Consider the following 27,719-nt stretch of genomic DNA (forward strand, 5'->3'; position numbering starts at 1 on the left):
TTTGTATATATACATACACACACAGGTATGTATGTACACATCTACACTTTTATGTTTGTACCTACATACATAATATATATACACACTACATATATATGTACACATTTATATTGTACCTGTGCAATTTTCCACATTATCTCTTCACTTAAAGTATATAAACGTACATCCACTCACCATCCTTTGGGTATTGAGGCAAGTGCTCAAGACATATACATAGATTTCCATTACACCATTCTTAAATATGATGATGGGGGTCAGCCTTTCAAAGAAAATAATCTTCACTAATAGTCAAAATGTGCTATGATGTCATGTTACTCTATCATTTGTCATTAGCCCTTTAAGACCTGGTCATTATGAAGCCAATACCTTTAGTAATTTCAGTCAAAGTTCAATTAGCCACCCAGTTCTTTGATCTGTATCTAACAAACACCTTAGTGACCAAACAATGTTTAACTATGTTGACTAGAAATATTAGCATAAGAGTAACCTTAGGAAAATCAAGCTCCAACTCTACATTTGCAAGAGAACACATTTCTTGGGTAAACTCACCTACATAAGAAATCACTTTGCTTTTCATGTATTTTATATTTCTCTTTCCCATTCAAAATTATTCCGTATCCCTGAAGAGAAGGTAAAACAAACATACGGCCTTCCAGTAAAAGACAGCTGAAGTTTAATAACGTCCTAAGTCTACCATTGGTGATTAGGGAACAGATTAAAATTACCATTTGGTTTCAGAGTTTGCTTGGCTGTTAACCTACAAAACTCAGAATCCATATACTGGTCAATCATTTCCAATCTTTTGACATTCATACTACTTAAGTTACAGTCAACCAGTCAACAAGTATTTATTGCTCTGCCAAATAGGTGAACTACGCATAGCACTAATAATTAATTCCTTTTAGGCTTGCATATTCTAGAAGTGGAGCGTTAAAAAGAATCATTACCCATATAAAAGTATAAACAAAAGAATATTGAGAAAATGTTTCTCAAAAGTGCTGGTGAATCTCTTTTTTCCCCTTCACAATAGAGACATCAGGAGAATGTGTTCAAGATTTATTTATTAAGGAAAAGTGATTCATCTAGGAAGAACACGAGACAATTTTATAATTGCTGTTTCACTTTCAAAGATGTTTAGAATTAACTTGTTGCTAAATGGAACTGTAAGATAATAAGTGTTGGTTGTAGTTTCCTGTATTTTTTGGTTAGCATTATAATTAAATGAATGTGAATGAATTAACTGTTTTTAAAACTACAAAACCCAGATATTATAAAAATTCAAGTAATTAACAAGTTATATTTTAAACAAATGTTATGTTTGTACTACATTTCTACATTTCAATTGCTAGGAGGAGGAAAGCACATTTTCCCCTTTTGGAAAAATAAAACACATTAAAGGTTTTAATTTAAAACCTTAATTCTGCATGATACTATAATGGTGGACACGTCATTCTATGTTTTCAAAACCCATAGAATGTACAACACAAAGAGATAGCCCTAATGTAAACTACAAACTTTAGTTAATAATAATATAGCAGTGTCGACTCATCGATTGTAACAAATATGCCACAACAAAGCAAGATGTTCACAATAAAGGTGATGGGGTGGGGGAGGGGGAAGGAGTATTTGTAAATTCTCTCTACTTTCTACTCATTTTTCTATAGACCCAAAACTACTCAAAAAAGTAAAATAGAGTCTACTAACATGAGAGAGAATTCAAACATTATGATCATTTTACCTTTGTATTGATTAAAACTCAACAAATTAATAAAGTATCAGCTTTGACATAAACTTGGATATAAATTTCAATTTATACATTTCAATGATTTTAGAAATTATGCCACTATTGACAAGTTTTGATGCAGTAGTTCCTGTGAAGCACAAACACCTTACTCCTTTCCTCCTTTTAGTGCATGTACCTCTACCTTCATTCCAGTTTGAGACTTGAAACTGACTGTGAACACTGGTCAAAGAGTGTGTGCAGATGTTCATTCAAACACAAATCCAACAATTCACACTTAATCAGAGAGAAAAGGCACATGGTATGAAATAGGTCATTGACCTGGAAGCTGTCACTATTACAGCGCAACTATGGGGATCTAAAAGCTTGGTTTCAGGGGTATTTTTAAAAATCAGAAGCTTTTAAAATACAAGTTGGGCAGGAAAATGATGGCTCAGTAATTAATATCTATTAAAACCCTCCTAGATATGTGAGAGAGAAAAAGAGAAAATTTTCAACTGGAGTATTAGTACTGGATGTTATTCTGAGATTCTTAAGCCTGTATTTTTATAAGGTTGTTTATACCTGTCTGAGGACCCTAACTTAATCCCCAAGGCACTTGTGTCCAGACCACCAAAGTTCTGACAAAATCTTTCAGTCAGAGATTTTCATGAAGACTCAACTCTCCATAAAAGAAGCCAGGAATGCAAAGAATGCTTAAAACAACTCAAAATATCAGCCCATTAAGTAATACCTGTGGTGTATCTACTACCCATCTAACACAGAAATAATTTTCATGCTAGAAGTATTGATACGTTGGTGACACAGATATATCAATAATTCATAGTTAAAGAGAAAGTGGACCTCGGAAAATGTTCTGTAAAAATGAAACTTTGTTTCCAATAGAAAATATGTTTAAAATAGGAATCAAATTGTAATATTTATTCCAAACCAACCAAAAATCTAGGAATGGAAATTAGGGAAAAACATACATTCAAAATATCCATGCCAAGAGTCTGAAATTTTGCTTCCTTCCATAGTCTTGCAGGAGTAAGTCTATGACTCCTATTCCTCAAAGTAGAAATGCAGTAACTAAACAGAATTTTTAAGATGCCTCAGAATAAACAAAAAACAAAATACAAGTGATTACCTCAGTTGTCCGGATTATGTCTCTCATTTATTAACACTTCACTATTTCACTGTTTTGAGGTATTCTCCAGAGACACAACGTTCATTGTAAAAGTTTATTTAAACATTTTTAGCCACTTCTTTTCTCACTTTCTTTGTATTTCTTTCGCCACCCCCAAATTCATTTCAACTCACTCAGACTCACTTTTTAGTTTTAAAAGCTACTTTACTTCAAAGCTTAACTACAGAAAAATAAAAACCATTACACTCAGGAAACTTCTTTAGTCGAGTGACATACATTGACCTCCTCAAAAATAAACAATGAAGTGGTTCCAGTGTTGTTAGAAAAGGTTTCTGTTATTCAATTCATGCAACTATACTTTAATCACAGATCAGACTCTAACTGGGTTCACCCAAGGCCTCCTCAACTGACAATTATCAGGTCTCCAAAGGTTGACTTGCCATTGATAGACCCACTCTCCCCTTGGATGAACTCTTATGACCTGGCCAACTCAGGAGCAACACAAAAAATATTTAAATGACTTAACCATTCAAGAAGCCAAATTCAGGTTGTGTGGCAATAATATGAATAGAAATGTTTCAAATATTAGAGAAGTAGAACTCCCTTTGTAAAATAAACTCTATCACAGGATCTGTCTGCAGTAGCAGCTATCACAAACTTTTATGTGTATCAAAATCATCTGGATCGTTAATTAAAACTGCACTAGTGGGCCGGGCGCAGCGGCTCACGCCTGTAATCCCAGCACTTTGGGAGGCTGAGGCGGGAGGATTACGAGGTCAGGAGTTTGAGACTAGCCTGGCCAACATGGTGAAAACCCGTCTCTACTAAAAATACAAAAATTAGCCGGGTTTGGCGGCACATGCCTGTAATCCCAGCTACTCAGGAGGCTGAGACAGGAGAATTGCTTGAACCCGGGAGGCGGAGGTTGCAGTAAGCCGAGATCGCACCACTGCACTCCAGCCTGGGTGACAGAGCGAGCCTCCGTCTCAAACAAACAAACAAAAAAACCTGCACTAGCAACAATTCTTGGGCAATGAGCCTGTTTGCAACCTAGGAAAACTGCATTAGTAACAAGCACCTTCATTCTACTGGGTAAGGTACAACCACTACCTTTGTCTTACCTCTACCTTTGCCTTACTTCCATCCCACCTGGATTGCTATCTCTGGATGCCCTCCCACTTCCCCATTGTTACAGACGAGGGAAAAAAGAAAATCTTTGCTGTCACTTGCTCCCTACAGAAGGGGTTTTTTTTGTTTTTGTTTTTGTTTTCTTTCATGGCATGTTGTCACTTCTTACATTATAAAGCAAAATGTTAGAAGGAGTTAAGGTCATACTTTATCTATCATAAATATGATTTTTGTCTTCCATCTGGAAAGTGATATGATTTATGTTTGTTTCTAATAGCTTCACTTTAGCTTTCATTTCCAAATTAAACTATCAAGCTATCACATATAGATGCTGGTTAAATTAAAATGTTAAATGAATGAAACAAAAAGTGAGGAATCTCTGGCCTTCCTGCCAAACATACCTCTCCCTGGACTAATGGCATTTTTCCTGAGCTAGTGAATTACCGATTTCTTCACTTGAACTATCCATGCAGTACACCTGAACTATCCAGCCACCTCAATTCAGCACCACCCTTTGCAGTTCTGGTCATTACCTGCTTTGGAGAACCCAGTAGCTAATATGCCGTTTACAAGTTAAAAGTTCATGTGACTTTCTATCAAGACTTACTGCAATCTGTTCAAATGTTGTTTTATAGTTGGTCATTTTGTTCATATTTTAGAAATAATCATATTCAGTATGTTAAAAATATGTAACTTCTGTTAGAACTACACTGCTTTGCAAGCAGCTAACACTATGGTTGGAATTGTTTAACAACACATTTCTTTCACTTCAGGCCTTGTGGGAAAGTAACCATATGTGTCATATGTCATGTAATTCTAAGCCAGAGCTGAGTGCTGAACTAAATTTTGAGTAGGGGTCATTCTCAGCGTTTAAAAGACTGAACTTCCAGATAACCTTGAATTGAACATGGATTAACCCAAGAAAGCAGAAGTCAAAACTTCAGGCTCTTACCAGAAATGGGCTCCAACAAATACAGGAGACACACATTATCGCCAGGAGCTGGATCACCATTTCCAAATGATGAGATCTGCCTTGTCTGTGCTGCTGACTTTTAAATTTAACTCTTAAAAGTGTAATTCCTGTGATTGCATTGCACAACAATGAAACACCAAGGGCTAAGAGCCCCAGAAAAGAAAAAAGTAGAAGATAAAATCTATCTTCCCAGTCTTTGATGTCTTCCGTGTTGTAGAAACACCAGGTCCTTGACGCCTGAATTTTATAGTCTCGATGTCCAAGGATGGGCAGCAAAGCTATAAAAACAGCAAACAAGCACACACCACTTAACATCATTTTCACATGTTTGGATGTAATTTTCGTAGAATGAAATATTGGTTTTGTGACTCCAATACACCGCTCAATGGCCATCACACTGCCTAGAAGAAGTGGGCACAGACCAGAAAACACCATGCAGATACCAAAAATACTGCAAAGGACATTTGATTGGTCAAAGCGGATCCAGTCTTTATCAGAAGCATATACAAATACTGCTATGGCTCCATTGATGAGATGGCCAAAGAAGTCGGTGATTACCAGGCCACTGGCCAAAAGCAGAAACGATGCCTTGGACTTCTGTCTAAATCTCTGATATGCCTTCATGAGAATGGCGATGGCAAGGCTGTTTGACAAGATTCCCACTGTCATGAAGATTACTGAAAAAAATACGGAAAGCCGGTTTTCCGTCTGGCAGGTTGTGTTTGAAAGAAGCCCAGCCGCAGGAGACACTGGCTGTTTGGAATGGTTCATGGACATTGTTGTGGAGATAAAAGCCAACCACTCAAGTCATCTCCCTCTCAAAACTGTGCAAGCTTGCAGTCCAGACATCTGTAGGATAAAGGGAGAGGAATTATGAACACCGCATTACTGCTCATCTGAGGTTTATGACTGACGTGCCCCAGCACCCTGTGGTGGGATGGGTTTTATCTGGCCTATCATAAGCAAGGTTGCATCATACTGAAAGCAGCTCATATCTGCCTGCGGTTCCACATTTCGTTTTCAAGGTGAAGAAGCTGTCGAAATTGAGACCCCTTGGTTAACTTCTGTGGCCCCTCTGCAAATAAGCACTTCCTCCTCCTCCTGAAGGTCCCCCTGACACGTCACTGACACCTTAAAATTTTCAAGTTTTACAAAATCGCTACCAAGATTAGATTTAAACCCAATAAGGTTTTTAAAATTGTAAATCTATTAAAAAAGAGAGAGAGACCTTTTAAAGTGTCTGCTCTTTCCTCTGGTGGGCTTTGTCCCCAAACTGCAGATTATTCCTCAGTTGAATGACCTGCTTGTCAGGCAGACATAACAATCTCCAAACTTTGGAAGGGGACCAGCGAGTTCATTGATGTTAAATGCAGATTTTCTGAATATGTTTCTAAGCATAAATCAAATAACAGCAAACCACACACACGTTGAACCCATGAAAAGCAGAGTGGTGAGTCTCTCGGAAGGTTTTCTGGTCTAGCTGCCCCTGTGTAGAAATTCTGATTCGCGATGAGGCAGGGGGCGGGCCACACTCACTGTGCACCTCGGCCAAGATACTGTCCAGTTACAGCTTCAGAGTAGCAACATTCAAGGCGAAGTATTTACTTGTCACTCTCTCCCTAGGGAGTTGAAGCCTGAGTCACAGACACTGGATACACAAGGCCACAGCCACTCTTCTCCGAGCCAATTTGATTGGCGTTTCCCGAGCAGCTAGCTTTCCCGGAGGCTGGGCATTCCGGAGCCAGCCTTTCCTGCGCCCAGCCCGAGTGGGACTGCCTAGGCTGCCCCCAGGATGGTCGCCTCCTCCAGGTCTTACTCACAATTCGACTTTCGCCCGTTACTACCCCCGCCGCCCTTCGGCCTGGCCTCTCAACATCCTCTCCAAACTAACAAACTCGCTGAAACTTTCTGCAATTGCTCAAACGCCGAAGGGCTGTTTTCTCCCTCATCCCGGGCACGGGGAGTGAGGAGGTCCCCGGGTGAGGAACTCGAAGTGCCGCCCGCAGGGAACCCCGCAGCGACGAGAAGGGGAATCTCTGCCCATTTCCCTCTTCTGAGACCCTTTCTACCCAGTCTCCCCCAGAGCAGCTCAGAATGGAGATGAGTTAGCTCGAGACCCTTCTTTCTCTACGCGTCTCCCTAGCTTGGGGAATCTGGTCCAAACTCAATGTCAGGCGCAGCCAGCAGAAGCTGTGGCCGGGTATCTCAGGGGGTGAGTTGGTTAAATCTGGGTCTAGATAAGCGAAGCCCATGCACTGGGATCAGCCTCTGGAGGGGTGGTACCTTGTCATCCCAGGCCGCCAGCCGGGCTCTCTGAGGAGCAGAAGACGGAGCCGCTCGGTGTGCCATGGCGCCCCGCGCCGCCGCCGCCTCAAGTTCCACCGATCCCAGCGCGGAGATCCTGATCGGGCGCCGGCTGTGGTCCCGCCGCTCGTCCTCTCCGCGCACTCGTTCCCTTAGCGTGGAACCTGCCGGGCGTCCTCTGCTCCTGGGATCCCTCTGCACCTAGCTGCGCTCGCAGCCTGGGAGGGATGGGGCGCGCGAGTGACCTCCGCCTCTTCCTCTTCTCTCTCGCCTCCGCCCCCTTTTCCATGGGCACAGAGCAGAACTGGGAGAGAAGAGGGCACCGTGCTCGGATGCATCAGAGCTGCCCTCAGCCGCTGGACCAGCTGAAGAAAGTTTTGTTTTAAACTAATTTTTATCCCCAAGCCATCTCTGGGGATGCAAGACAGCAGTCTGGAGAGCCGAGGAAAGCCTAAGATGGTGTGTTAGGTTGTCAGATGGTAGCTTGCAGACAATTCATTCCAAGTCCACCTCAAAACGCATAAAGACACCAGATAGAAAGAGGTTATGTGCTTGAGGGACAATTCTGTGGCAAATATCTCCAGGGAGTTAAAAACAGGTATTCAAGCCCAGTGTTGTAAATGAAAACGCTCGCGGCCTTAGGGTTCACTGTCACACAGAGGACTGGGACTGTTTCCAGCTTTCTAAGGAATGTGAAAAGGAAAAGGGGTGAGATGCCTTCTTGAAGTACATCTGCAGATAAGGGATCAGTAACATTTCAGTGATTTTAGAAGTCCACTGCAGAGAGAATTTCTAGTGATATGTATACCCCAAGAAATGTGCATCTAATAATAAATTTTGTGGAGATAAATTTATGATGAAGTAATCTATTTTTTCATTAGGAATTATAATTTGAGCCATTTTATTCTGTAATTGCTTTTATCTAATACTGCTTCGACACATACCCATTAGCTGTGTCTCATTTTTCTAGCAAAACACTTATGTGAATCCATTACTGACTTTTGCTCTTTTTATTGTAGTAAAATGTTGCCACTACCTATGTGAAAAATCAGTACCACGTGGAAACGAACACTGTTTCTCCATTCTAAAATCAGAAGGGACCTCTAAATTCCTGGAAATTGGAAGGGATCAAAAAATGAAAAAGCGGGATAAAATAAATTAGCCATTAACTGTAGAAAAGAATGATTGCAGTTTTCCCCTGTGGTAGATATTGAGATTTTTTTAAATGATATGATCATAACTTGTAAACTAAATTGTTACTCAATTATGGTGAGGGAATTAAACATTTTGGTTAGATAACCTGGTTACTAGAGAAATATTATATGTGAATGGCCAGTATCCAAAGAACAATTATGTGATAAGCTATACTGAAAATATGAATGACACAGAGTACTATTCTTTTCTTTATTTTTAAAATATGTGAGTGCATATGTAATTTTTTTCTTTTTTAAAAACATGAAATTTTTGCACCTATTGACCCGTCCTCTAAGTTCCCTCCCCCTGCCCCCCACCCCCTAACAGGCCCTGGTGCATGTTGTTCCCCTCCCTGTGTCCATGTGTTCTCGTTGCTGGACTCCCATTTATAAGTGAAAACATGCGGTGTTTGGTTTTCTGTTCCTGTGCTAGTTTGCTGAGGACGATAGTTTCCAGGTTCATCCATGTCCCTGCAAAGGACATGATCTCATTCCTTTTTACGGCTGTATAGTATTCCGTGGTGTATATGTACCACATTTTCTTTATCCAGTCTATCATTGATGGGCATTTGGGTTGGTTCTATGACTTTGCTGTTGTAAATAGTGCTGCAGTAAACATATATGTGCATATGTCTTCATAGTAGAATGATTTGTATTCCTTTGGGTGTATACCCAGTAATGGGATTGCTGGATCAAATGATATTTCTGGTTCTAGATCCTTGAGGAATCACCATACTGTCTTCCATAATGGTTGAACTAATTTACATTCCTACCAACAGTGTAAAAGCATTCCTATTTCTCCACAGCCTCGCCAGCATCTATCGTTTCTTGACTTTTTCTTCTTTGAAGGTCATTAATATTTATTTTACCTTTTTTTAAATTATTATACTTTAAGTTCTGAGATACATGTGCAGAGCGTGCAGGTTTGTTACATATGTATATACACGTGCCATGGTGGTCAACCCATCATCTACATTAGGTATTTCTCCTAATGCTGTCCTTTTCCAAGCCCCCCATGCCCCAACAGGCCCTGGTGTGTGATGTTCCCCTCCCTGTGTCCATGTGTTCTCATTGTTCAACTCCCACTTATGAGTGAGAACATGCGGTGTTTGGTTTTCTGTTCTTGTGTTAGTTTTCTGAGAATGATGGTTTCCAGCTTCATCTATGTCCCTGCAAAGGACATGAACTCATCCTTTGTTATGGCTGCATAGTATTCCATGGTGTATATGTGCCACATTTTCTTTATCCAGTCTATCACTGATGGGCATTTGGGTTAGTTCCAAGTCTTTGCTATTGTGAACAGTGCTGCAATAAACATACTTGTGCATGTGTCTTTAGAGTAGAATGATTTATCTTTTGGGTATATACCCAGTAATGGGATTGCTGGGTCAAATGGTATTTCTGGGTCTAGATTCTTGAGAAATCACCACACTGTCTTCCACAATGGTTGAACTAATTTACACTCCTACCAACAGTGTAAAAACATTCCTATTTCTCCACATCCTCTCCAGCATCTGTTGTTTCTGGACGTTTTGATGATCGCCATTCTAACTGCATGAGATGGTATCTCATTGTGGTTCGATTTGCATTTCTCTAATGACCAGTGATGATGAGCTTTTTTTCATATGTTTGTTGACCACACATATGTCTTCTTCTGAGAAGTGTCTGTTTCTATCCTTCATCCACTTTTTGATGGCATTGTTTGTTTTTTTCTTGTAAATTTGTTTAAGTTCTTTGTAGATTCTGGATATTAGCCCTTTGTCAGATAGAGAGATTGCAAAAATTTTCTCCCATTCTGTAGGTTGCCTGCTCACTCTGATGATAGTTTCTTTTGCTGTGCAAAAGCTCTTTGGTTTAATTAGGTCCTATTTGTCAATTTTGGCTTTTGTTGTCATTACTTTTGGTGTTTAGGTCATGAAGTCTTTCCCCATGCCTATGTCCTGAATGGTATTCCCTATGTTTTCTACTAGGGTTTTATGGTTTTAGCTTTTATGTTTAAGCGTTTAATCCATCTTGAGTTAATTTTTGTATAAGGTGTAAGGAAGTGATCCAGTTTCCGTTTTCTGCATATGGCTAGCCAGTTTTCCCAACATCATTTATTAAATAGGGAATCCTTTCCCCATTGCTTGTTTTTGTCAGGTTTGTCAAAGATCAGATGGTTGTAGATGTGTAGAGTTATTTCTGAGGCCTCTGTTCTGTTCCACTGGTCTATATATGTTTTTGGTACCAGTACCATGCTGTTTTGGTTACTATAGCCTTGTAGTATAGTTTGAAGTCAGGCAGTGCAATCCCTCCAGTTTTGCTCTTTTTCCTTAGGATTGTCTTGGCTATACGGGCTCTTTTTTAGTTCCGTATGAAATTTAAAGTAGTTTTTTCTAATTCTGTGAATAAAGTCAATGGTAACTTGCCGGGGATAGCATTGAATCTATATATTACTTTGGCAGCATGACCATTTTCATGATATTGATTCTTCCTATCCATGAGCATGGAATGTTTTCCATTTGTTTATATCCTTTCTTATTTCCTTGAGCAGTGGGTTGTAGTTCTCTTTGAAGAAATCCTTCACATCCCTTGTAAGCTGTATTCCTAGGTATTTTATTCTCTTTGTAGCAATTGTGAATGGGAGTTCACTCATGATTTGGCTCTCTGTATGTCTATTATTGGTGTAAAGGAATGCTTGTGAGTTTTGCACACTGATTTTGTATCCAGAGACTTTGCTGAAGTTGCTTATCCGCTTAAGGGGATTTTGGGCTGAGACGATGAGGTTTTCTACATATACAAACATGTCATCTACAAATAGAGACAATTGGACTTCCTCTCTTCCTATTTGAATAGCTTTATTTCTTTCCCTTACCTGATTGCCCTGGCCAGAACTTCCAGTACTATGTTGAATAAGAATGGGGAGAGAGGGCATCCTTGTCTTGTGTTGGCTTTCAAAGGGAATGCTTCCAGCTTTTGCCCAATCAGTGTGAAATTGGCTGTGGATTTGTCATAAATACATTCCATCAATACCTAGTTTATTGAGAGCTTTTAGCAAGAAGGGGTGTTGAATTTTACGGAAGGCCTTTTCTGCATCTATTGAGATAATCATGTGGTTTTTGTCATTGTTCTGTTTATGTGATGGATTACGTTTATTGATTTGCATATGTTGAACCAGTCTTGCATCCCAAGGATGAAGCTAACTTGATCATTATGGATAAACTTTCTGATGTGCTGCTGGATTCGGTTTGCCATTTTATTGAGGATTTTCACATTGATATCTATCATGGATATTAGTCTGAAATTTTCTTTTTGTTGTTGTTGTTGTGTCTCTGCCAGGTTTTGGTATCAGGATGATGCTGGCCTAATAGTTTCAGAAGGAAGGGTACCAGCTCTTCTTTGTACCTCTGGTAGACTTCAGCTGTGAATCTGTCTTCTGTGGGCTTTTTTTGCTTGGTAGGCTATTAATTACTGCCTTGGTAGGCAATTTCAGAACTCATTATTGGTCTGTTCAGGGATTCGGCTTCTTCATGGTTTAGTCTTAGGAGGGTGTATGTTTCCAGGAATTTATCTATTTCTTCTAGATTTTCTATTTTATTTGCATAGAGGTATTTATAGTATTCTCTGATGGTAGTTTGTATTTCTGTGGGGTCAGTGGTGGTATCTCCTTTATCGTTTTGTATTGTGCCTATTTGATTCTTCTCTCTTTTCTTATTAGTCTGGCTAGCTCCTGGATTCTTTGATTTTTTTGAAGGTCTTTCGTGTCTCTATCTCCTTCAGTTCTGCTCTGATCTTACTTATTTCCTGTCTTTTCTAGCTTTTGAATTTGTTTGTTCTTGCTTCTCTAGTTCTTTTAGTTGGGATGTTATGGTGTCAATTGTAGATCTTTTCTTCTTTCTCCTGTGGGCATTTGTTGCTATAAATTTTCCTCTAAACACTGCTTTGGCTGTGTCCCACAGATTCTGGTACATTGTGTCTTTGTTCTCATTGGTTTCAAAGAACTTAATTATTTCTGCCTTCATTTCATTGCTTACCCAGTAGTCATTCAGGAGCAGGTTGTTCAGTTTCCATGTAGTTGTGTGGTTTTGAATGAGTTTCTTAATCCTAAGTTCTAATTTTCTTGCACTGTGGTCTGAAAGACTGTTTGTTATGATTTCCTTTATTTTGCATTTGCTGAGGAGTGTTTTACTTCCAATTATGTGGTCAATTTTAGAATGAGTGTGATGTGGTGCTGAGAAGAATGTATATTCTGTTGATTTGGGGTGAAGAGTTCTGTAGATGTCTATTAGGTCCACTTGGTCCAATGCTGATTTCAAGTCGTGAATATCCTCGTTAATTTTCTGTCTCATTGATCTATCTAATATTGACAGTGGGGTGTTAAAGTCTCCCACTATTATTCTGTGGGAGTCTAAGTCTCTTTGTAGGTTTCTAAGAACTCACTTTATGAATCTGGGTGCTCCTTTATTGGGTGCATATATATTTAGGATAGTTAGTTCCTCTTGTTGCATTGATCCCTTTACCATTATGTAATGCCCTTCTTTGTCTTTTTTGATCTTTGTTATTTTAAAGTCTGTTTTATCAGAGACTAGGACTGCAATCCCTGTTTTTTTTTTTGTTTGTTTGTTTGTTTGTTTGTTTTTTGCTTTCCATTTGCTTGGTAAATATTCCTCCATCCCTTTATTTTCAGCCTTTGTGTGTCTTTGCATGTAAGATGTGTCTACTGAATACAGCACACCGATGGGTATTGACTCTTTATCCAATTTGCCAGTCTGTGTCTTTTAATGGGGGCATTTAGCACATTTACATTTAAGGTTAATATTGTTACATGTGAATTTGATCCTGTCATAATGATGCTAGCTGGTTACTTTGCCCATTAGTTAATGCAGTTTCTTCATAGCGTTGATGGTCTTCACAATTTGGTATGTTTTTGCAGTGGCTGGTACTGGTTGTTCCTTTCCATGCTTAGTGCTTCCTTCAGGAGCTCTTGTAAGGCAGGCCTGGTGGTGACAAAATCTCTCAGCATTTCCTGTCTGTAAAGGATTTTATTTCTCCTTAGCCTATGAAGCTTAGTTTTGCTGGATATGAAATTTGGGTTGAAAATTCTTTTCTTTAAGAATGTTGAATATTGGCCCCCACTCTCTTCTGGCTTGGAGGGTTTCTTCAGAGAGATCCACTGTTAGTCTGATGGTCTTCCCTTTGTGGGTAACCCGACCTTTCTTTCTGGCTGCCCTTAACATTTTTTCCTTCATTTCAACCTTGGTGAATATGACGATTATGTGTCTTGCGGTTGCTCTTCTCAGGGAGTATCTTTGTGGTGTTCTCTGTATTTCCTGAATTTGAATGTTGGCCTGTCTTGCTAGGTTGGGGAAGTTCTCCTGGATAATATCCAGAAGAGGGTTTTCCAACTTTGTTCCATTCTCCCTGTCACTTTCAGGTACACCAATCAAACGTAGGTTTGGTCTTTTCATACAGTCCCATATTTCTTGGAGGCTTTGTTCATTTCTTTTCATTCTTTTTTTTTTCTGATCTTGTCTGCATGCTTTATTTCATTAAGTTGATCTTCAATCTCTGATATGCTTTTTTCCACTTGATCGATTCAGCTATCAATACTTGTGTATTCTTCATTAAGTTCTCGTGCTGTGTTTTTCAGCTCCATCAGGTCATTTATGTTATTCTCTAAACTGGTTATTCTAGTTAGCAATTCCTCTAACATTTTTACAATGTCCTTAGCTTCCTTGCATTGGGTTAGCTTTAGCTCAGTGGTGTTTGTTATTACCCATCTTCTGAAACCCACTTCTGTCAATTCGTCGCACTCATTCTTTGTCCAGTTTTGTTCCCTTGCTGGCAAGGAGTTGTGTTCCTTTGGAGGAGAAGAGGCATTCTGTTTTTTGGAATTTTAAGCCTTTTTGCACTGGTTTTTCCTCATCTTCATGGATTTATCTACCTTTGGCCTTTGATGTTGGTTAGCTTTGGATGGAGTCTCTGTGTGGACATCCTTTTTGTTGATGTTTATTCTATTCCTTTCTGTTTGTTAGTTTTCCAACTAACAGTCAGGCTCCTCTCCTTCAGGTCTGCTGGTGTTTGCTAGAGGTCCACACCATACCATGTTTGCCTGTATCGCCAGCAGAGTCTGCAGAACAGCAAAGATTGCTGCCTGTTCCTTCCTCTGGAAGCTTCATCCCAGAGAGGCATCTGCCAGATGCCAGCCGGAACTCTCTTTTATGAGGTGTCTGTCAACCCCTGCTGGGAGGTGCCTCCCAGTCAGGAGGCACGGGGGTCAGGGACCCACTTGAGGATGCAGTCTCTTCCTTAACGGAGCTCAAGCGCTGTGCTGGGAGATCCACTTCTCCCTTCAGAGCCAGCAGGCAGGAACGTTTAAGTCTGCTGAAGCAGCCCCACAGACACCCCTTCCCCCAGGTGCTCTGTAACAAGGAGATGGGAGTTTGATCTATAAGCCCCTGACTGGGGCTGCTGCCTTTCTTTCAGAGATGCCCTGCCCAGAGAGGTGGAATCTAGAGAGGCAGTCTGGCCACAGCGGCTTTGCCAAGCTGTGGTGGGTTCCGCACCCAGTTCAAACTTCCTGACGGCTTTGTCCACACTGTGAGGGGAAAACCGTGGACACCCCTCCCCCAACCAAGCTCAAGTCTCCCAGGTAGACTTCAGACTGCTGTGCTGGCAGCAAGAATTTCAAGCCAGTGGATCTTAGCTTGCTGGGCTCCATGGGGGTGGGATCCGCTGAGCTAGACCACTTGACTTCCTGTCTTCAGCCCCTTTTCCAGGGGAGTAAACAGTTCTGTCTCCCTAGTGTTCCAGGTGCCACAGAGGTATGAAAAGAAACTCCTGCAGCTAGCTAGGTGTCTACCCAAACAGCTGCCCAGTTTTGTGCTTGAAACCCAGGGCCCTGGTGACGTAGGCACCAGAGAGAATCTCCTGGTCTGCAAGTTGCAAAGATCATGTGAAAAGCATAGTATCTGGGCTGGAGTGCACCATTCCTCATGGCACAGTCCCTCACAGCTTCCCTTGGCTAGGGGAGGGGGTTCCCTGACCCCTTGTGCTTCTCCAGTGAGGCAATGCCACACCCTGCTTTTGCTCACCCTCCATGGGCTGCACCCACTGTCTAACCAGTCCCAATGAGATGAGCTGGATACCTCGGTTGGAAATGCAGAAATCACCCGCCTTCTGCATTGATCTCACTGGGAGCTGAAGATCAGAGCTGTTCCTATTCGACCATCTTGCCATCCACCTTGTTTCTTGACATTTTAATAATCACCATTCTAACTGGCATGAGATGGTATCTCATTGTGGTTTTTATTTGCATTTCTCTAATGATCAGTGATATTGAGCTTTTTTCACATGTTTGTTGGCTGTGTAAATGTCTTCTTTTTAGAAGCATCTGTTCATATCCTTTGCCCACTTTTTGATGGGGATGTTTGTTTTTTTCTTGTAAATGTGTTAAGTTCCTTGTAAACTCTGAATATTAGACCTTTGTCAGATAGGTAGGTTGCAAAAATTTTCTCCCATTCTCTAGGTTGCCTGTTCACCCCGATGATAGTTTCTTTTGCTGTGCAGAAGCTCTTTAGTTTAATTAGATCCCATTTGTCCATTTTGGCTTTTGTTGTCATTGCTTTTTGTGTTTTTGTCATAACGTGTATGCCCATGCCTATGTCCTGAATGTTATTACCTTTGTTTTTTTCTAGAGTTTTTATTATTTTAGGTTTTACATTTAAGTCTTTAATCCATCTTCAGTTAATTTTTGTATAAGGTATAAGGAATGGGATCCAGTTTCAGTTTTTTTGCATATGGCTAGCCAGTTTTCCCAACACCATTTATTAAATAGGACATCCTTTCCCCATTGCTTGTTTCTGTCAGGTTTGTTGAAGATCAGATGGTTGTAGATGTGTGGTGTTATTTCTGAGGCCACTGTTCTGTGCCATTGGTCTATATGTCTGTTTTGATACCAATACAATGCTGTTTTGGTTACTGTAGCCTTGTAGTATAGTTTGAAGTCAGGTAGCATGATGCCTCCAGCTTTGTTCTTTTTGCTTAGGATTGTCTTGGCTATATGGGGTCTTCTTTGATTTCATATGAAATTTGAAGTAGTTTTTTCTAATTCTGTGAAGAATATCAATGGTAGTTCAATGGGAATAGCACTGAATCTATAAATTATTTTGGGCAGTATGACCATTTTCATGATATTGATTCTTCCTATCCATGAGCATGGAAAGTTTTTCCATTTGTTTGTGCCCTCTCTTATTTCTTTGGGCAGTGGTTTGTAGTTCTCTTTGAAGAGGTCCTTCACATCCCTTGTTAGCTCTGTTCCTAGGTATTTTATTCTTTTTGTAGTAATCATGAATGGGAGTTCATTCATGATTTGGCTCTCTGCTTTTCTATTGTTGGTGTAAAAAAATGCTTGTGATTTTGCGTATTGATTTTGTATCCTGAGACTTTACTGAAGTTTCTTGTCTGCTTAAGAAGCTTTTGGGCTGAGACAATGGCATTTTCTAAATATAAAATCATGTCCTCAGCAAACAGGGACAATTTGACTTCCCTCTTCCTATATGAATACACTTTATTTCTTTCTCTTGCCAGATTGGTCTGGCCAGAACTTCCAATACTATGTGGAATAGGAATGATGAGAGAGGGCATCCTTGTCTTGTGCTGGTTTTCAAAGGGAATGCTTCTAGCTTTTGCCTATTCAATATGATATTGGCTGTGTGTTTGTCATAAACAGCTCTTATTATTTTGAGATATGTTCCATCAATACCTAGTTAATTTAGAGTTTTTGACATCAAGGGATGTTGAATTTTAGCAAAGGCCTTTTCTGCATCTATTGGGATAATCGCGTGGTTTTTGTCTTTTGTTCTGTTTATGTGATGGATTACGTTTATTGATTTGCATATGTTGAACCAGCCTTGCATCCCAGGGATGAGGCCAACTTAAACATGGTGGATTAGGTTTTTGATGTGCAGCTGGATTCAGTTTGCCAGTGTTTCATTGGGGATTTTTGTATTGATGTTTATCAGGGATATTGGCCTGAAGTTTTCTTTTTTTGTTGTGTCTCTGCCCAGTTTTGGTATCAAGATGATGCTGGCTTCATAAAATTAGTTAGGGAGGAGTCTCTCCTTTTCAATTATTTGGAATACTTTCAAAAGGAATGGTACCAGCTCTTCTTTGTACCTCTGGTAGAATTCAGCTATGAATCCATCTGGTCGTGGGCTTTTTTTGCTTGGTAGGCTCTCTTCCTATTTGAATACCCTTTATTTTATTTATTATATAGGCTCAATTTCAGAACTCATTATTGGTCTATTCAGGGCTTTAACTTCTTCATGGTTTAGTCTTCAGAGGGTGTATGTATCTAGGAATTTATCCATTTCTTCTAGATTTTCTAGTTTATTTGCCTAGAGGTGTTTATAGTATTCTCTGACGGTAGTTTGTATTTCTGTGGGGTCAATGGTGAAATTCCCTTTATCATTTTTATAGTGTCTATTTGATTATTCTCTTTTTTCTTCTTTTTTAGTCTAGCTAGTGGTCTATGTATTTTGTTAATTTTTTCAAAAAAAAAAACAGCTTCAGGATTCATTGATTTTTTGGAGCTTTTTTTATCTCCATCTCCTTCAATTCTGCTCTGATCTTAGTTGTTTCTTGTCTTTTGCTAGCTTTTGAATTCGTTTGCTCTTGCTTCTCTAGCTTTTTTAAATTGTGATATTAGGGTATTGATTTAAGATCTTTCTAGCTTTCTGATGTGGGCATTTAGTGCTATAAATTTCCCTCTTAACACGCTTTGGCTGTGTCCCAGAAATTCTGGTAGGTTTTCTCTTTATTTTAATTAGTTTCAAAGAACTTCTTGATTTTTGCCTTAATTTCATTATTTACCCAGGAGTTATTCAGGAGCAGGTTGTTCTGTTTCCATGTAATTGTGTGGTTTTGAGCTCATTAGTTTTTAATCTTTAGTTTATTATCCATTTTTTTTGGTTTTTTTTTTTTTTTTTTTTGTCATAACGTGTATGCCATGCTATGTCCTGAATGTTATTTTTTTTTTTTTTTTTTTTTTTTTTTTTTTTTTTTTTTCAGTTAATTTTTTATAAGTTAAATGGGTCATTTTTTTTTGCATTGTAGCAGTTTTCCACCATTTTTAATAGAATCTTTCCCATTTTTTTTTGTAGTTTTTGAAGATCAATGTTGTTTGTTGTTTTTCTGAGCACTGTCTTCATTTTATTGTCTTTTTGATCCATACATGTGCTTTTTATGTACTTTAGTATAGTTTGAGTCAGTAGCATGATGCTCACTTTGTTCTTTTTCTTAGATTTTTGCTATTGGTTTTTTTTTATTGAATTTGAAGTAGTTTTTTCTAATTCTGTTTCTTAATCCTGAGTTCTAATTTGATTGCACTGTAGTCTGAGAGACTGTTTGTGATGATTTCAGTTCTTTTGCATTTGCTGAGGAGTGTTTTACTACCAATTATGTGGTTGATTTTAGAATAAGTGCCATGTGGCACTGAGAAGAATGTATATTCTGTGGATTTGGGGTGGAGAGTTCTGTAGATGTCTATTAGGTCCACTTGGTTCAGAGCTGAGTTCAACGTGGGATGTCAAAGTCTCCCACTATTATTGCATCAGAGTCTATGTCTTTGTAGGTCTCTAAGAACTTGCTTTTTGAATCTGGGCGTTCCTGTATTGGGTGCATATGTATTTAGAATAGTTAGCTCTTCTTGTTGCCTTGTTCCCTTTACTTTTATATAATGCCCTTCTTTCTTTTTTGATCTTTGTTGGCTTAAAGTCTTTTGTCAGAGACTAGAATTGCAACCTCTGCTTTTTTTGGCTTTCCATTTGCTTGACAAAATTTCCTCCATCCCTTTATTTTGAGCCTATGTGTGTCTTTGCACATGAGATGGGTCTCCTGAATACAGCACACCGATGGGTCTTGACTCTTTATCTAATTTGCCAGTCTGTGTCTTCTAATTGGGGCATTTAGCCCATTTACATTTAAGGTTAGTATTATTATTGTGAGTTTGATCCTGTCATCATGATGCTAGCTGGTTATTTTCCACACTAGGTGATGCAGTTTCTTCATAGCGCCATTGGGCTTTATATTTTGGTGTGTTTTGCAGTGGCTGGTACCTGATTTTCCTTTCCACATTTAGTGCTTCCTTCAGGAGCTCTTGCAGTGCAGGCCTGGCAGTAATGAAATCCATCAGCATTTGCTTTTCTGAAAAGGATTTTATTTCTCCTTCAGTTATGAAGCTTAGTTTGGCTGAATGTGAAATTCTGGGTTGAAAATTCTCTTCTTTAAGAATGTTGAATATTGGCCCCCAATCTCTTCTGGCTTGTAGAGTTTCTGCTGAGAGGTCTGCTGTTAGTCTGATGGGCTTCCCTTTGTAAGTGACCTGGCCTTTCTCTCTAGTTGCCCTTTACATTTTTTCCTTCATTTCGATGTTGGAGAATCTGATGATTATGTGTCTTGGGGTTGATGTGCTCATGGAGTATCTTAGTGATATTCTCTGTATCTCCTGAATTTTCATGTTGGCCTGTCTTGCTAGATTGGGGGAGTTCTCCTGGATAATATCCTGATGTGTGTTTTCCAGCTTGTTTCCATTCTTCCCGTCTCCTTCAGGTATGCCAGTCAATCATAGGTTCAGTCTTTATGCGATGTCCTATATTTTTTAGAGGCTTTGTTCTTTCCTTTTCATTCTTTTTTCTCTAATATTGTCTGGATGCCTTATTTCAGCAAGGTGGTCTTCAGACTTTGGTATCCTTTCTTCCGCTTGTTCGATTTGGCTATTGATACTTGTGTATGCTTCACAAAGTTCTCGTGCTGTGTTTTTCAGCTCCATCAGGTTATTTATGTTCCTCTCAAAACTGGTTATTCTAGTCAGCAGCTCCTCTAACCTTTTATCAAGGTTCTTAGCTTCTTTGCATTGGGTTAGAGCAAGCTCCGTTAGCTCAGCATAGTTTTTTTATTACCCATCTTCTGAAGCCTACTTGTGTCAATTCATCCATCTCATCCTCTGTCCAGTTTTGTGCCCTTGCTGGAGAGACATTGTGAACATGTGGAGAAGAGGCACTCTGGCCTTTTGGGTTTTCAGGGTTTTTTCATTGATTCTTTCTCATCTTCGTGAGTTTGTCTAGTTTCAGTCTTTGAGGCTGCTGACCCTGGGATGGGGTTTTTGTGAAGACTTTTTGTTGATGTTGATGCTGTTGTTGCTTTCTGTTTGTTTTTCTTTCAATGGTCAGGTCCCTCTTCTATAGGGCTGCTGTGGTTTGCTGGGGGTTCACTTCAAGCCCTATTCATCTGGTTCACTCTGTGCTTGGAGATGTCACTCAAGGAGGCTGGAGAACAGCAAAGATGGGTGCCTGCTCCTTCTTCTGGGATCTCTGACCTTGAGAGGCACCGACCTGATGCCAGCAGGATCACTCCTGTATAGGGTGTCTGACAACCCCTGTTGGAGGGTCTCACCCAGTTGGGTGGCACAGGGAACAGGACCCATTTAACAAAGCACTTTGACTGTCCCTTGGTGGAGGGGTTGTAATTAACTAGGGGGAAACCCACTCATCTGGGCTGCCTGGATTCCTCAGAACTACTAGGAGGAAAGGCTAATTCTGCTGGTCCACAGACTGCGGCCACTCCTTCCCCTAGGGGCTCAGGCCAAGGGAGATTTGGGTTCTATCCCTGAGCCTCTGGTTGGAATTTCTGGAGTTGCTGCAGGAAGCCCCACCCAGCAAGGAAGGATGAGTCAGGGTCAGGCCTGAAGAGGTGCTCTGGCTGCAGTCTGTCACAGCTGGTGTGTAAGGCTGTGGAGACACCTTTTGGAACCAAGCCATCCAGCTTCACTGGCTCCAGCAGGGGAAAAGTGTGGTCTGGAGCTATAGAGATGGATGCTGCCCTTCCCCCACCCAGGGAGCTTAGCGTGTTAGGCAGTTGTGAGTCCCAGTGCTGGCTGCTGCCCCTCTCCCAAGGAGCTCAAATGGCTTAAACAGCAGGCAGCTGCAGCTCTGGTGCTGGTTGCTCCTCCCACCAGGAGTTTGGCAGGCCTAAGCAAATTCCAGCTGAGAGGCTGTTAAGAATCTGCATGGCTCCGGGATTGGGGCCCTAGACCCCTGGTGGTATTGGCTCACGAGTGGGATCTTCCAGTCCATGGGTTGCACAGTTCCATGGAAAAAGCACAGTTGCCCCAGCTGTGTAGCACAGTCACTAACCACCTCCCTTGGCTGGAGAGTGGGATCTCCCCTGCCCTGTGTGGCTCTCAGGTGGGCTGCTGCACCACACTGCTCTTCCTCACTCTCCGTGCATCATGCCAGCCACCTAGTCGGTTCTGATGAGAGAACCTGGATACCTTGGTTGCTGGTGAAAGATTCATATACTTATTACGGTTCTTTTCAATGGAGCCTCCAATCGCCACTGTTTCCAGTGGGCCATCTTGGCCCCACCTCCTATTCTTTCCTTTAATGATTAATAGCACTTAATGACATGACATTGCAATTGTTGGTTTACTTATGTCTCCCACTGAAATGAATTACTGCAGAAGTTTTGTTCATCTCTTCATTCTCACCTAGGACAATGCCTGGCCACTCATCAAATGTTGCTTAAATTAATAAATGCTATAGTCAGTATTTCCAGTATTAAAGTTTAGGATTTTGAAAATTTTCAGGCTCTCACTGGAGCATCTCACTAACATCAGCTGCTCTAGCTACTGGGTATTTAAAAAAAGAAAAAAAATTCACATAAATACAATGTCAAATTGTAACATTCATTATGTAATATATTCAAAACAATATTAATTTCTTTTTCAAAGTACTAGGTAAATACGATTTCAAAACAATATCTACTTTGTATGTATTCTTGGTGTTCCTTTTTTAGAACCCATTCCTTAATCAAGACACATTTCACCTGAGTATTAATAAAAGCGTCTACAGCACCTCCATCTCTTCTCTGATGTTACTAGTCTAAAGGAAAAATAACTAACTATCTTCAAAAGAAAAAAAAAACTCACATACACAGGCAAACATGTGTGTCTGGTCTTATGGGCCCCAAATCTGATCCCTATTCAAAGTACCCAAAGACAACCCTTGAGTGCTTATATACAAAAGGAAAACTGGGGAATCCACAGATGAAAGGAACTAACCGATCAAAATATTGTAGAGAGTGGGAGATGCCTGATAAACCCTTCTGAAAAGTAGTGCAGCTTGTATTGTTTCAAAGAAGTGGACACTAACAGAACCACTCATTCATACATTCTTCAGCAAATTCATTGAGCATCTACTTTGTGCCACAATCCATTTCTACGAGGCAGAAACACAGTTGTATGAATAAGGCATCTTAGCCTCTGCTCTGGTGTGGCTTCTAGGCTAGGAGAAAGCACTTACTTTTGTAGCACGCATGCTGGAAATCTTGATGTGATTTTAGATGTCCTTTTTGTGTTAAATAGAGGCAGAGCTGATGTCAGCCTGTCTACAAGAAGATAACATGCCATGACAGGTGTGTGCTTGCCAATTACCTTTATTCAGGATTACAGGCAAGACACTTCTCTCAGAAGATGGGCACACTATAATTACAATCAGAGAAACAGGGACTCCATGTCACTGAGGTTGAGATAAAAGCTCCATAAAAATCAAGAGGAGTTCTGGAAGTTGATTTTATAGTTTTAATTAAATTGCCTAGAAAAGCTTTATTGGAATTTGCCATGAAGATTAATAGTGGAGGCTGGGCACAGTGGCTCATGCCTATAAGCTCAGTATTTTGGGAGGCCAAGGTAGGCATATGGCTTCAGCGTAGGAGTTACAGACCAGCCTGGGCAATATGGTGAAACCCCATCTCTACAAAAAAAAATATACAAAAATTATCCAGGTTTAGTGGTACATGCCTATAGTCCCAGCTACTTGGGAGGCTGAGGTGGGAGGATTACTCGAGCCTGGAAGGCCAAGGCTGCAGTGAGCTGTGATTGTGCCACTGCACTCCACCCTGGGCAACATAGTGAGACCTTGTCTAAAAAAAATAAAAAAGATTAGTAGTGAATACATGCCACTGTTTCATAGTGATAAAAATAACTTTGTCTTTTCATTTTTATTATGTAACTACTTGAAATATAAAAAGTAATATATGTACACATTTGTGAGTTATAAATTATAAAATAAACATTATGAACCTGCCACTTTATTTAAGAACTGTATTCATTTTCTAAGACTGCTGTAACAAAGTACTATAAACTAGGCAGCTTAAACAACAAAAATGTATTGTTTTAGAGTCTGGAGGCTAGAAGTCCAAAATCAAGGTGTTGACAGGATTGGCTCTTTCTGAGAACTGTGAGAGAAAATCTTTTCCATGCCTTTGCCTGGCTTCTAGCTTCTGGTGATTTTCTGGCGATCTTTTACATTCTTAGGCTTGCAGAGGAATATGACTGTAATTTCTGCCTTTATTTTCATATACCCTTCTCCCTGTGTTTTTGTCTTCATGCAGCTGTCTTCTTATAAAGACCTCAGTAGTCATGTTAGATTAGGGGTCTACCCTACTCCAATATGACCTGATCTTAACTAATTTTATCTGAGCTACCCTATTTCCAAATAAGGTCATATTCTGAGATTCAAGGTGTTAGGAGTTCAACAAATCTTTTTTGGAATGGACACAATTCAATCCATAGCAAGGACTATATTAGAACATTACCAGTATTACATCTCCCTATATGCTTCTCCCTCCATTTCATTTCTCTATATCTTTCCCCCGGATAACCACTATCCTGAATTGTGTCATAATTCTCTTGCATTTTTATATTGCTTTGTTATATAAATATGCAGATGAGCCAGTATATTAATTATATTGGTTTGTAAATTTTCTGCAACTTGCTTTTTTATGCAAGATTTTTTAATGCATGTATATTGATATATGCAGCAGTAGTTTACTCATTTACAAAGTTCTATAATATCCCAATATTAGGACATTCAAATTTTAAGAGAGTATTCTGTTAATAGCTAAGAAGTTATTTTCCCAGGTTTTGTTCTTATGAAATATTATACTATGAATGGTCTTGCACCTATCACCTTGTGGAAGAGTTTCTTTAGAATATATACCTAGAGTGAAATTACTGAGTAATAGAGTTCAACTTTGCAAGACAATGTTAAGCTATTGTATTAATTCACATTCCCTCAAGCTGTGTGTATGAGCTCCCCTTCATTCACATTCATGACAATGCTTGAAATTGTCTAGCTTTTTAGTTTTTACCAATCAGATGATTATAAAATATCACATAGTAGGCATAAATTACATTTCTCTGTCCATTCCTGTTTCTTCTTCTATGAAATGTCTGTTTTCTTTTGTCCAATTTTTTTTGGGTTGTCTTCTTATTGATTCCTTACATGTTCTGGACACTAATCTGTCATAAATTATGTTTTTCAAATGTATTTATCCAAATTATAGCTTGCTTTTTCATTTTCTTAATGCTCTCTTTTTTTACAGTCCTCAATTTTAAAGTAATCACATTTAAATATTTTAAACCCCATCTTTCATGTTACATTGCAGCGTTTTTGTGTTGCATTTTAAAAGTCCCTCCAGGTACTAGATTATAAGTATATTCTAGTACATATTTTCTAAATATCTTACCATTTCTGCCATTCACATTTAAATCTTGAGTCCTTAAGATAATGATTTTTAATATGATGTGAAGTAAGAATCTAGATTTTTTTCTCCATATGATAACCAATTTTTGTGGTCCCATTATTAAAGAATTTTTCTATTGTGAATTGATTTTTGCCTCAAAAATTTACATGTTGAAGTGCTAATGCTCAGTATCTCAGAATATAACTGTATTTGGACATGGGGTATTTAAAGAGATAATCAAGTTAAAATGAGGTCTCTACATGGGCCCTAAAATAATATGACTGATGTCTTTCTAAGAAGGGGAAATTTAGAGACAGATACCCATACAGGAGAACACAGTGCAAACGTGAAGGTAGCCACCCGCAAGTCAAAGCAAGGAGTAAAACAGATCCTTCCCTCATGGCCCTCAGAAAGAACCAAACTTACACCACCTTAATTTCAGACTTCTAGCCTCCAGACTGTGAGACAATGAATTCCTGTTTAATCCACCCAATTTGTGGTACTTTGTTATGGCAGCCTTATCCTGCCTTCTCCACTAATCTGGAATATGCATCTTTCATACATCAATTTTCCATATATGCATAGGAAAACTATCATTTTTGACTGCCTACCATATAGTAGAAACTAAAATGGGTGCCTTAAGCATATTATAGTATTTAATTCTCTAAACAAATGTATGAAGCCCAAGTGGACATCATCTCTCACCCGAATTAGAACAATCTCCTCCTAGTTGTCTCCCATCTTGTTTGACTCCAATCCATTGTTCTCATGCAATCCTCTGTTGAGTAGAGTCTCTGAAGCAGGCTGACCAAGCTCACTCACACTTAAGCCCTTCCACTTATATCCAGTTCTGTAACCTTAGGAAATTAACTTACGTATGCATTGGTTCACTCATTTTCATAATGTAAAAATAATACTTCATACCTCATAGACTTGTTATGAGAATTAAATTAGTTAAGTCCTCTGAAGAGTACTTGGAGCTCCACAGAGGTAGATGTTATTATATCTTTATAAAATGCAAGTAAGATTATGTTGGTTCCCAGCTTACAACCCTGAAATGTCTTCCCATTTCTCATCATTTCACCCCAAGCAGGTTCTTTGGAGCCTCAGTTCATAAGAGGGTAATACATATTTTAAATATTAATTAGGTTTAGGGAAGCTTTTAAACAAACCTTAAATAGAATATTACAGAAAATTAATAGACACTAATGTGACTGTGAATCTTCTGGAAGGAAGAGAATGTTCAGGAAGTCCCAGCGGACTCTGGTCTCATCAGAAAGTACTATTCGGGAAGCTCTATTGTCATGGTTAGAATAAACTGAATTCTTTAAAGTGGTATTCAGGGCCCTTCCTAATCTATCCAGCTGCTTCGTCCTCAGCACTTGTCTCTCTTTCATCACTCCTAGAACTCTCAGAGGTAAATGCCTCAGCAGCACTGACATGCTCGGCTCCTGAATCTCACCTCTCGGCCTTCACGCACTCAGTTTCCTGTCTTTAACAATCACACATTGCCTGACTCTTCCGCAACCTTCAGCACCCCACAAGTTTGTGTGCTTTCTGTACCCCGCACTAACTGCAAGCCTGTAATCGTCATTGTTTCCAGCACCTTCACATACTATGGTAGGTGCTCGGGAAAGAATGCATGAATGAATAAGTGAACAAATGAAGTAGGTATATCACAGATTTGGAAATCCTAGCACAAAGAAGTAACTTAGCTGGTTGGAATGGCTAGCACATGTGACAAAACCACGTCCATCTGACCACAAACCCCATACTCTTACTAGGTCTTCATACTGCCTCTGGGTTTAACAAAATATAATAAAGTGTTGTCCTTTATGCACAAGGTTGTTGCTGCTCACTCTACCACCAGAAGGACAGATGATTCTGTTGTTTTTCATTCAGTGCAGAAGGTTTTGCAATAGTGCATCAACATTCTTTCACAATATCCCTGACTAACAGTGGCACTTTTTGGTTAACTCTTCATGACAAGGACAAAACAGAAATTTTAGGAGGTAGAAAGAAAGGAAAGGTTAGGAGGAAGCTGACTGAAAAGATAATAATTACTGGCTTCTTACCCTGTTCCTGGCACTGTGAAAGGCTCTTGTAATGCACACATTAATGCCATCAGGTGGTTATATTCTCATTATACAGAAGAGAGATGAGGAAACTGCAGCTCAGAGAGCGTAACTTATTTGCCCAAGATTACACAGCTATGGTGAAAGTGAGATACAGCCCAAACCATGAAGTGCTCAGCTCTTTCTGCTTCATTCAGGGACTCAGCAGACAGTACAGACCCTCTAAAACTTCCTGTCTATTTCCACATCTCTCATTCAGCCGGGACCCTGTTCCTGACCACTCCCTCCAGAACCCTGGATGCCGAACACTGTTCACTATAAATTCCGCAAATTGGCTGGGCTCTTAAAGTGAGTGAGACATTGTGCTGAGGATATTGATGATACTGAAATGTTGTAGCCCCAGTTTGTGCCCTCAAAGAAACTTAAAATCTGGAGTGACCTGATAGTTCTTGATAACGTTTCCTGCTTTTTACTTTACTTTCATCTTCATCATTTTCCAGACACCCATTTGCTCTTTTTTAATTTTTTTTTATTATTATACTTTAAGTTCTGGGGTACATGTGCAGAAGGTGCCATTTTGTTACACGGGTATACAAGTACCATGGTGGTTTGC

At 39.7% G+C, this 27,719-nt stretch overlaps 1 protein-coding gene across 1 annotated transcript in view; it reads right to left on the bottom strand.

The window, feature by feature from the left end:
- PTGFR (prostaglandin F receptor) overlaps window positions 1-7,432 on the bottom strand; it is a 48,709-nt gene extending 41,277 nt beyond the window's left edge. Inside the window, exons 1-2 of the mRNA XM_003260236.3 lie at window positions 7,255-7,432; window positions 4,951-5,820 (exon numbers count right to left, since the gene is read on the bottom strand). Of these exons, the coding sequence (XP_003260284.1) occupies window positions 4,951-5,748 (798 nt within the window). The 5' untranslated portion in view covers window positions 5,749-5,820; window positions 7,255-7,432. The remainder of the gene's footprint in view (window positions 1-4,950; window positions 5,821-7,254) is intronic.
- Between the last annotated feature and the right edge of the window lie 20,287 nt (window positions 7,433-27,719).

Source organism: Nomascus leucogenys, chromosome 12 (genome assembly GCF_006542625.1).
Source record: "Nomascus leucogenys isolate Asia chromosome 12, Asia_NLE_v1, whole genome shotgun sequence".
In the NCBI taxonomy this organism is placed as follows: Eukaryota; Metazoa; Chordata; class Mammalia; order Primates; family Hylobatidae; genus Nomascus; species Nomascus leucogenys.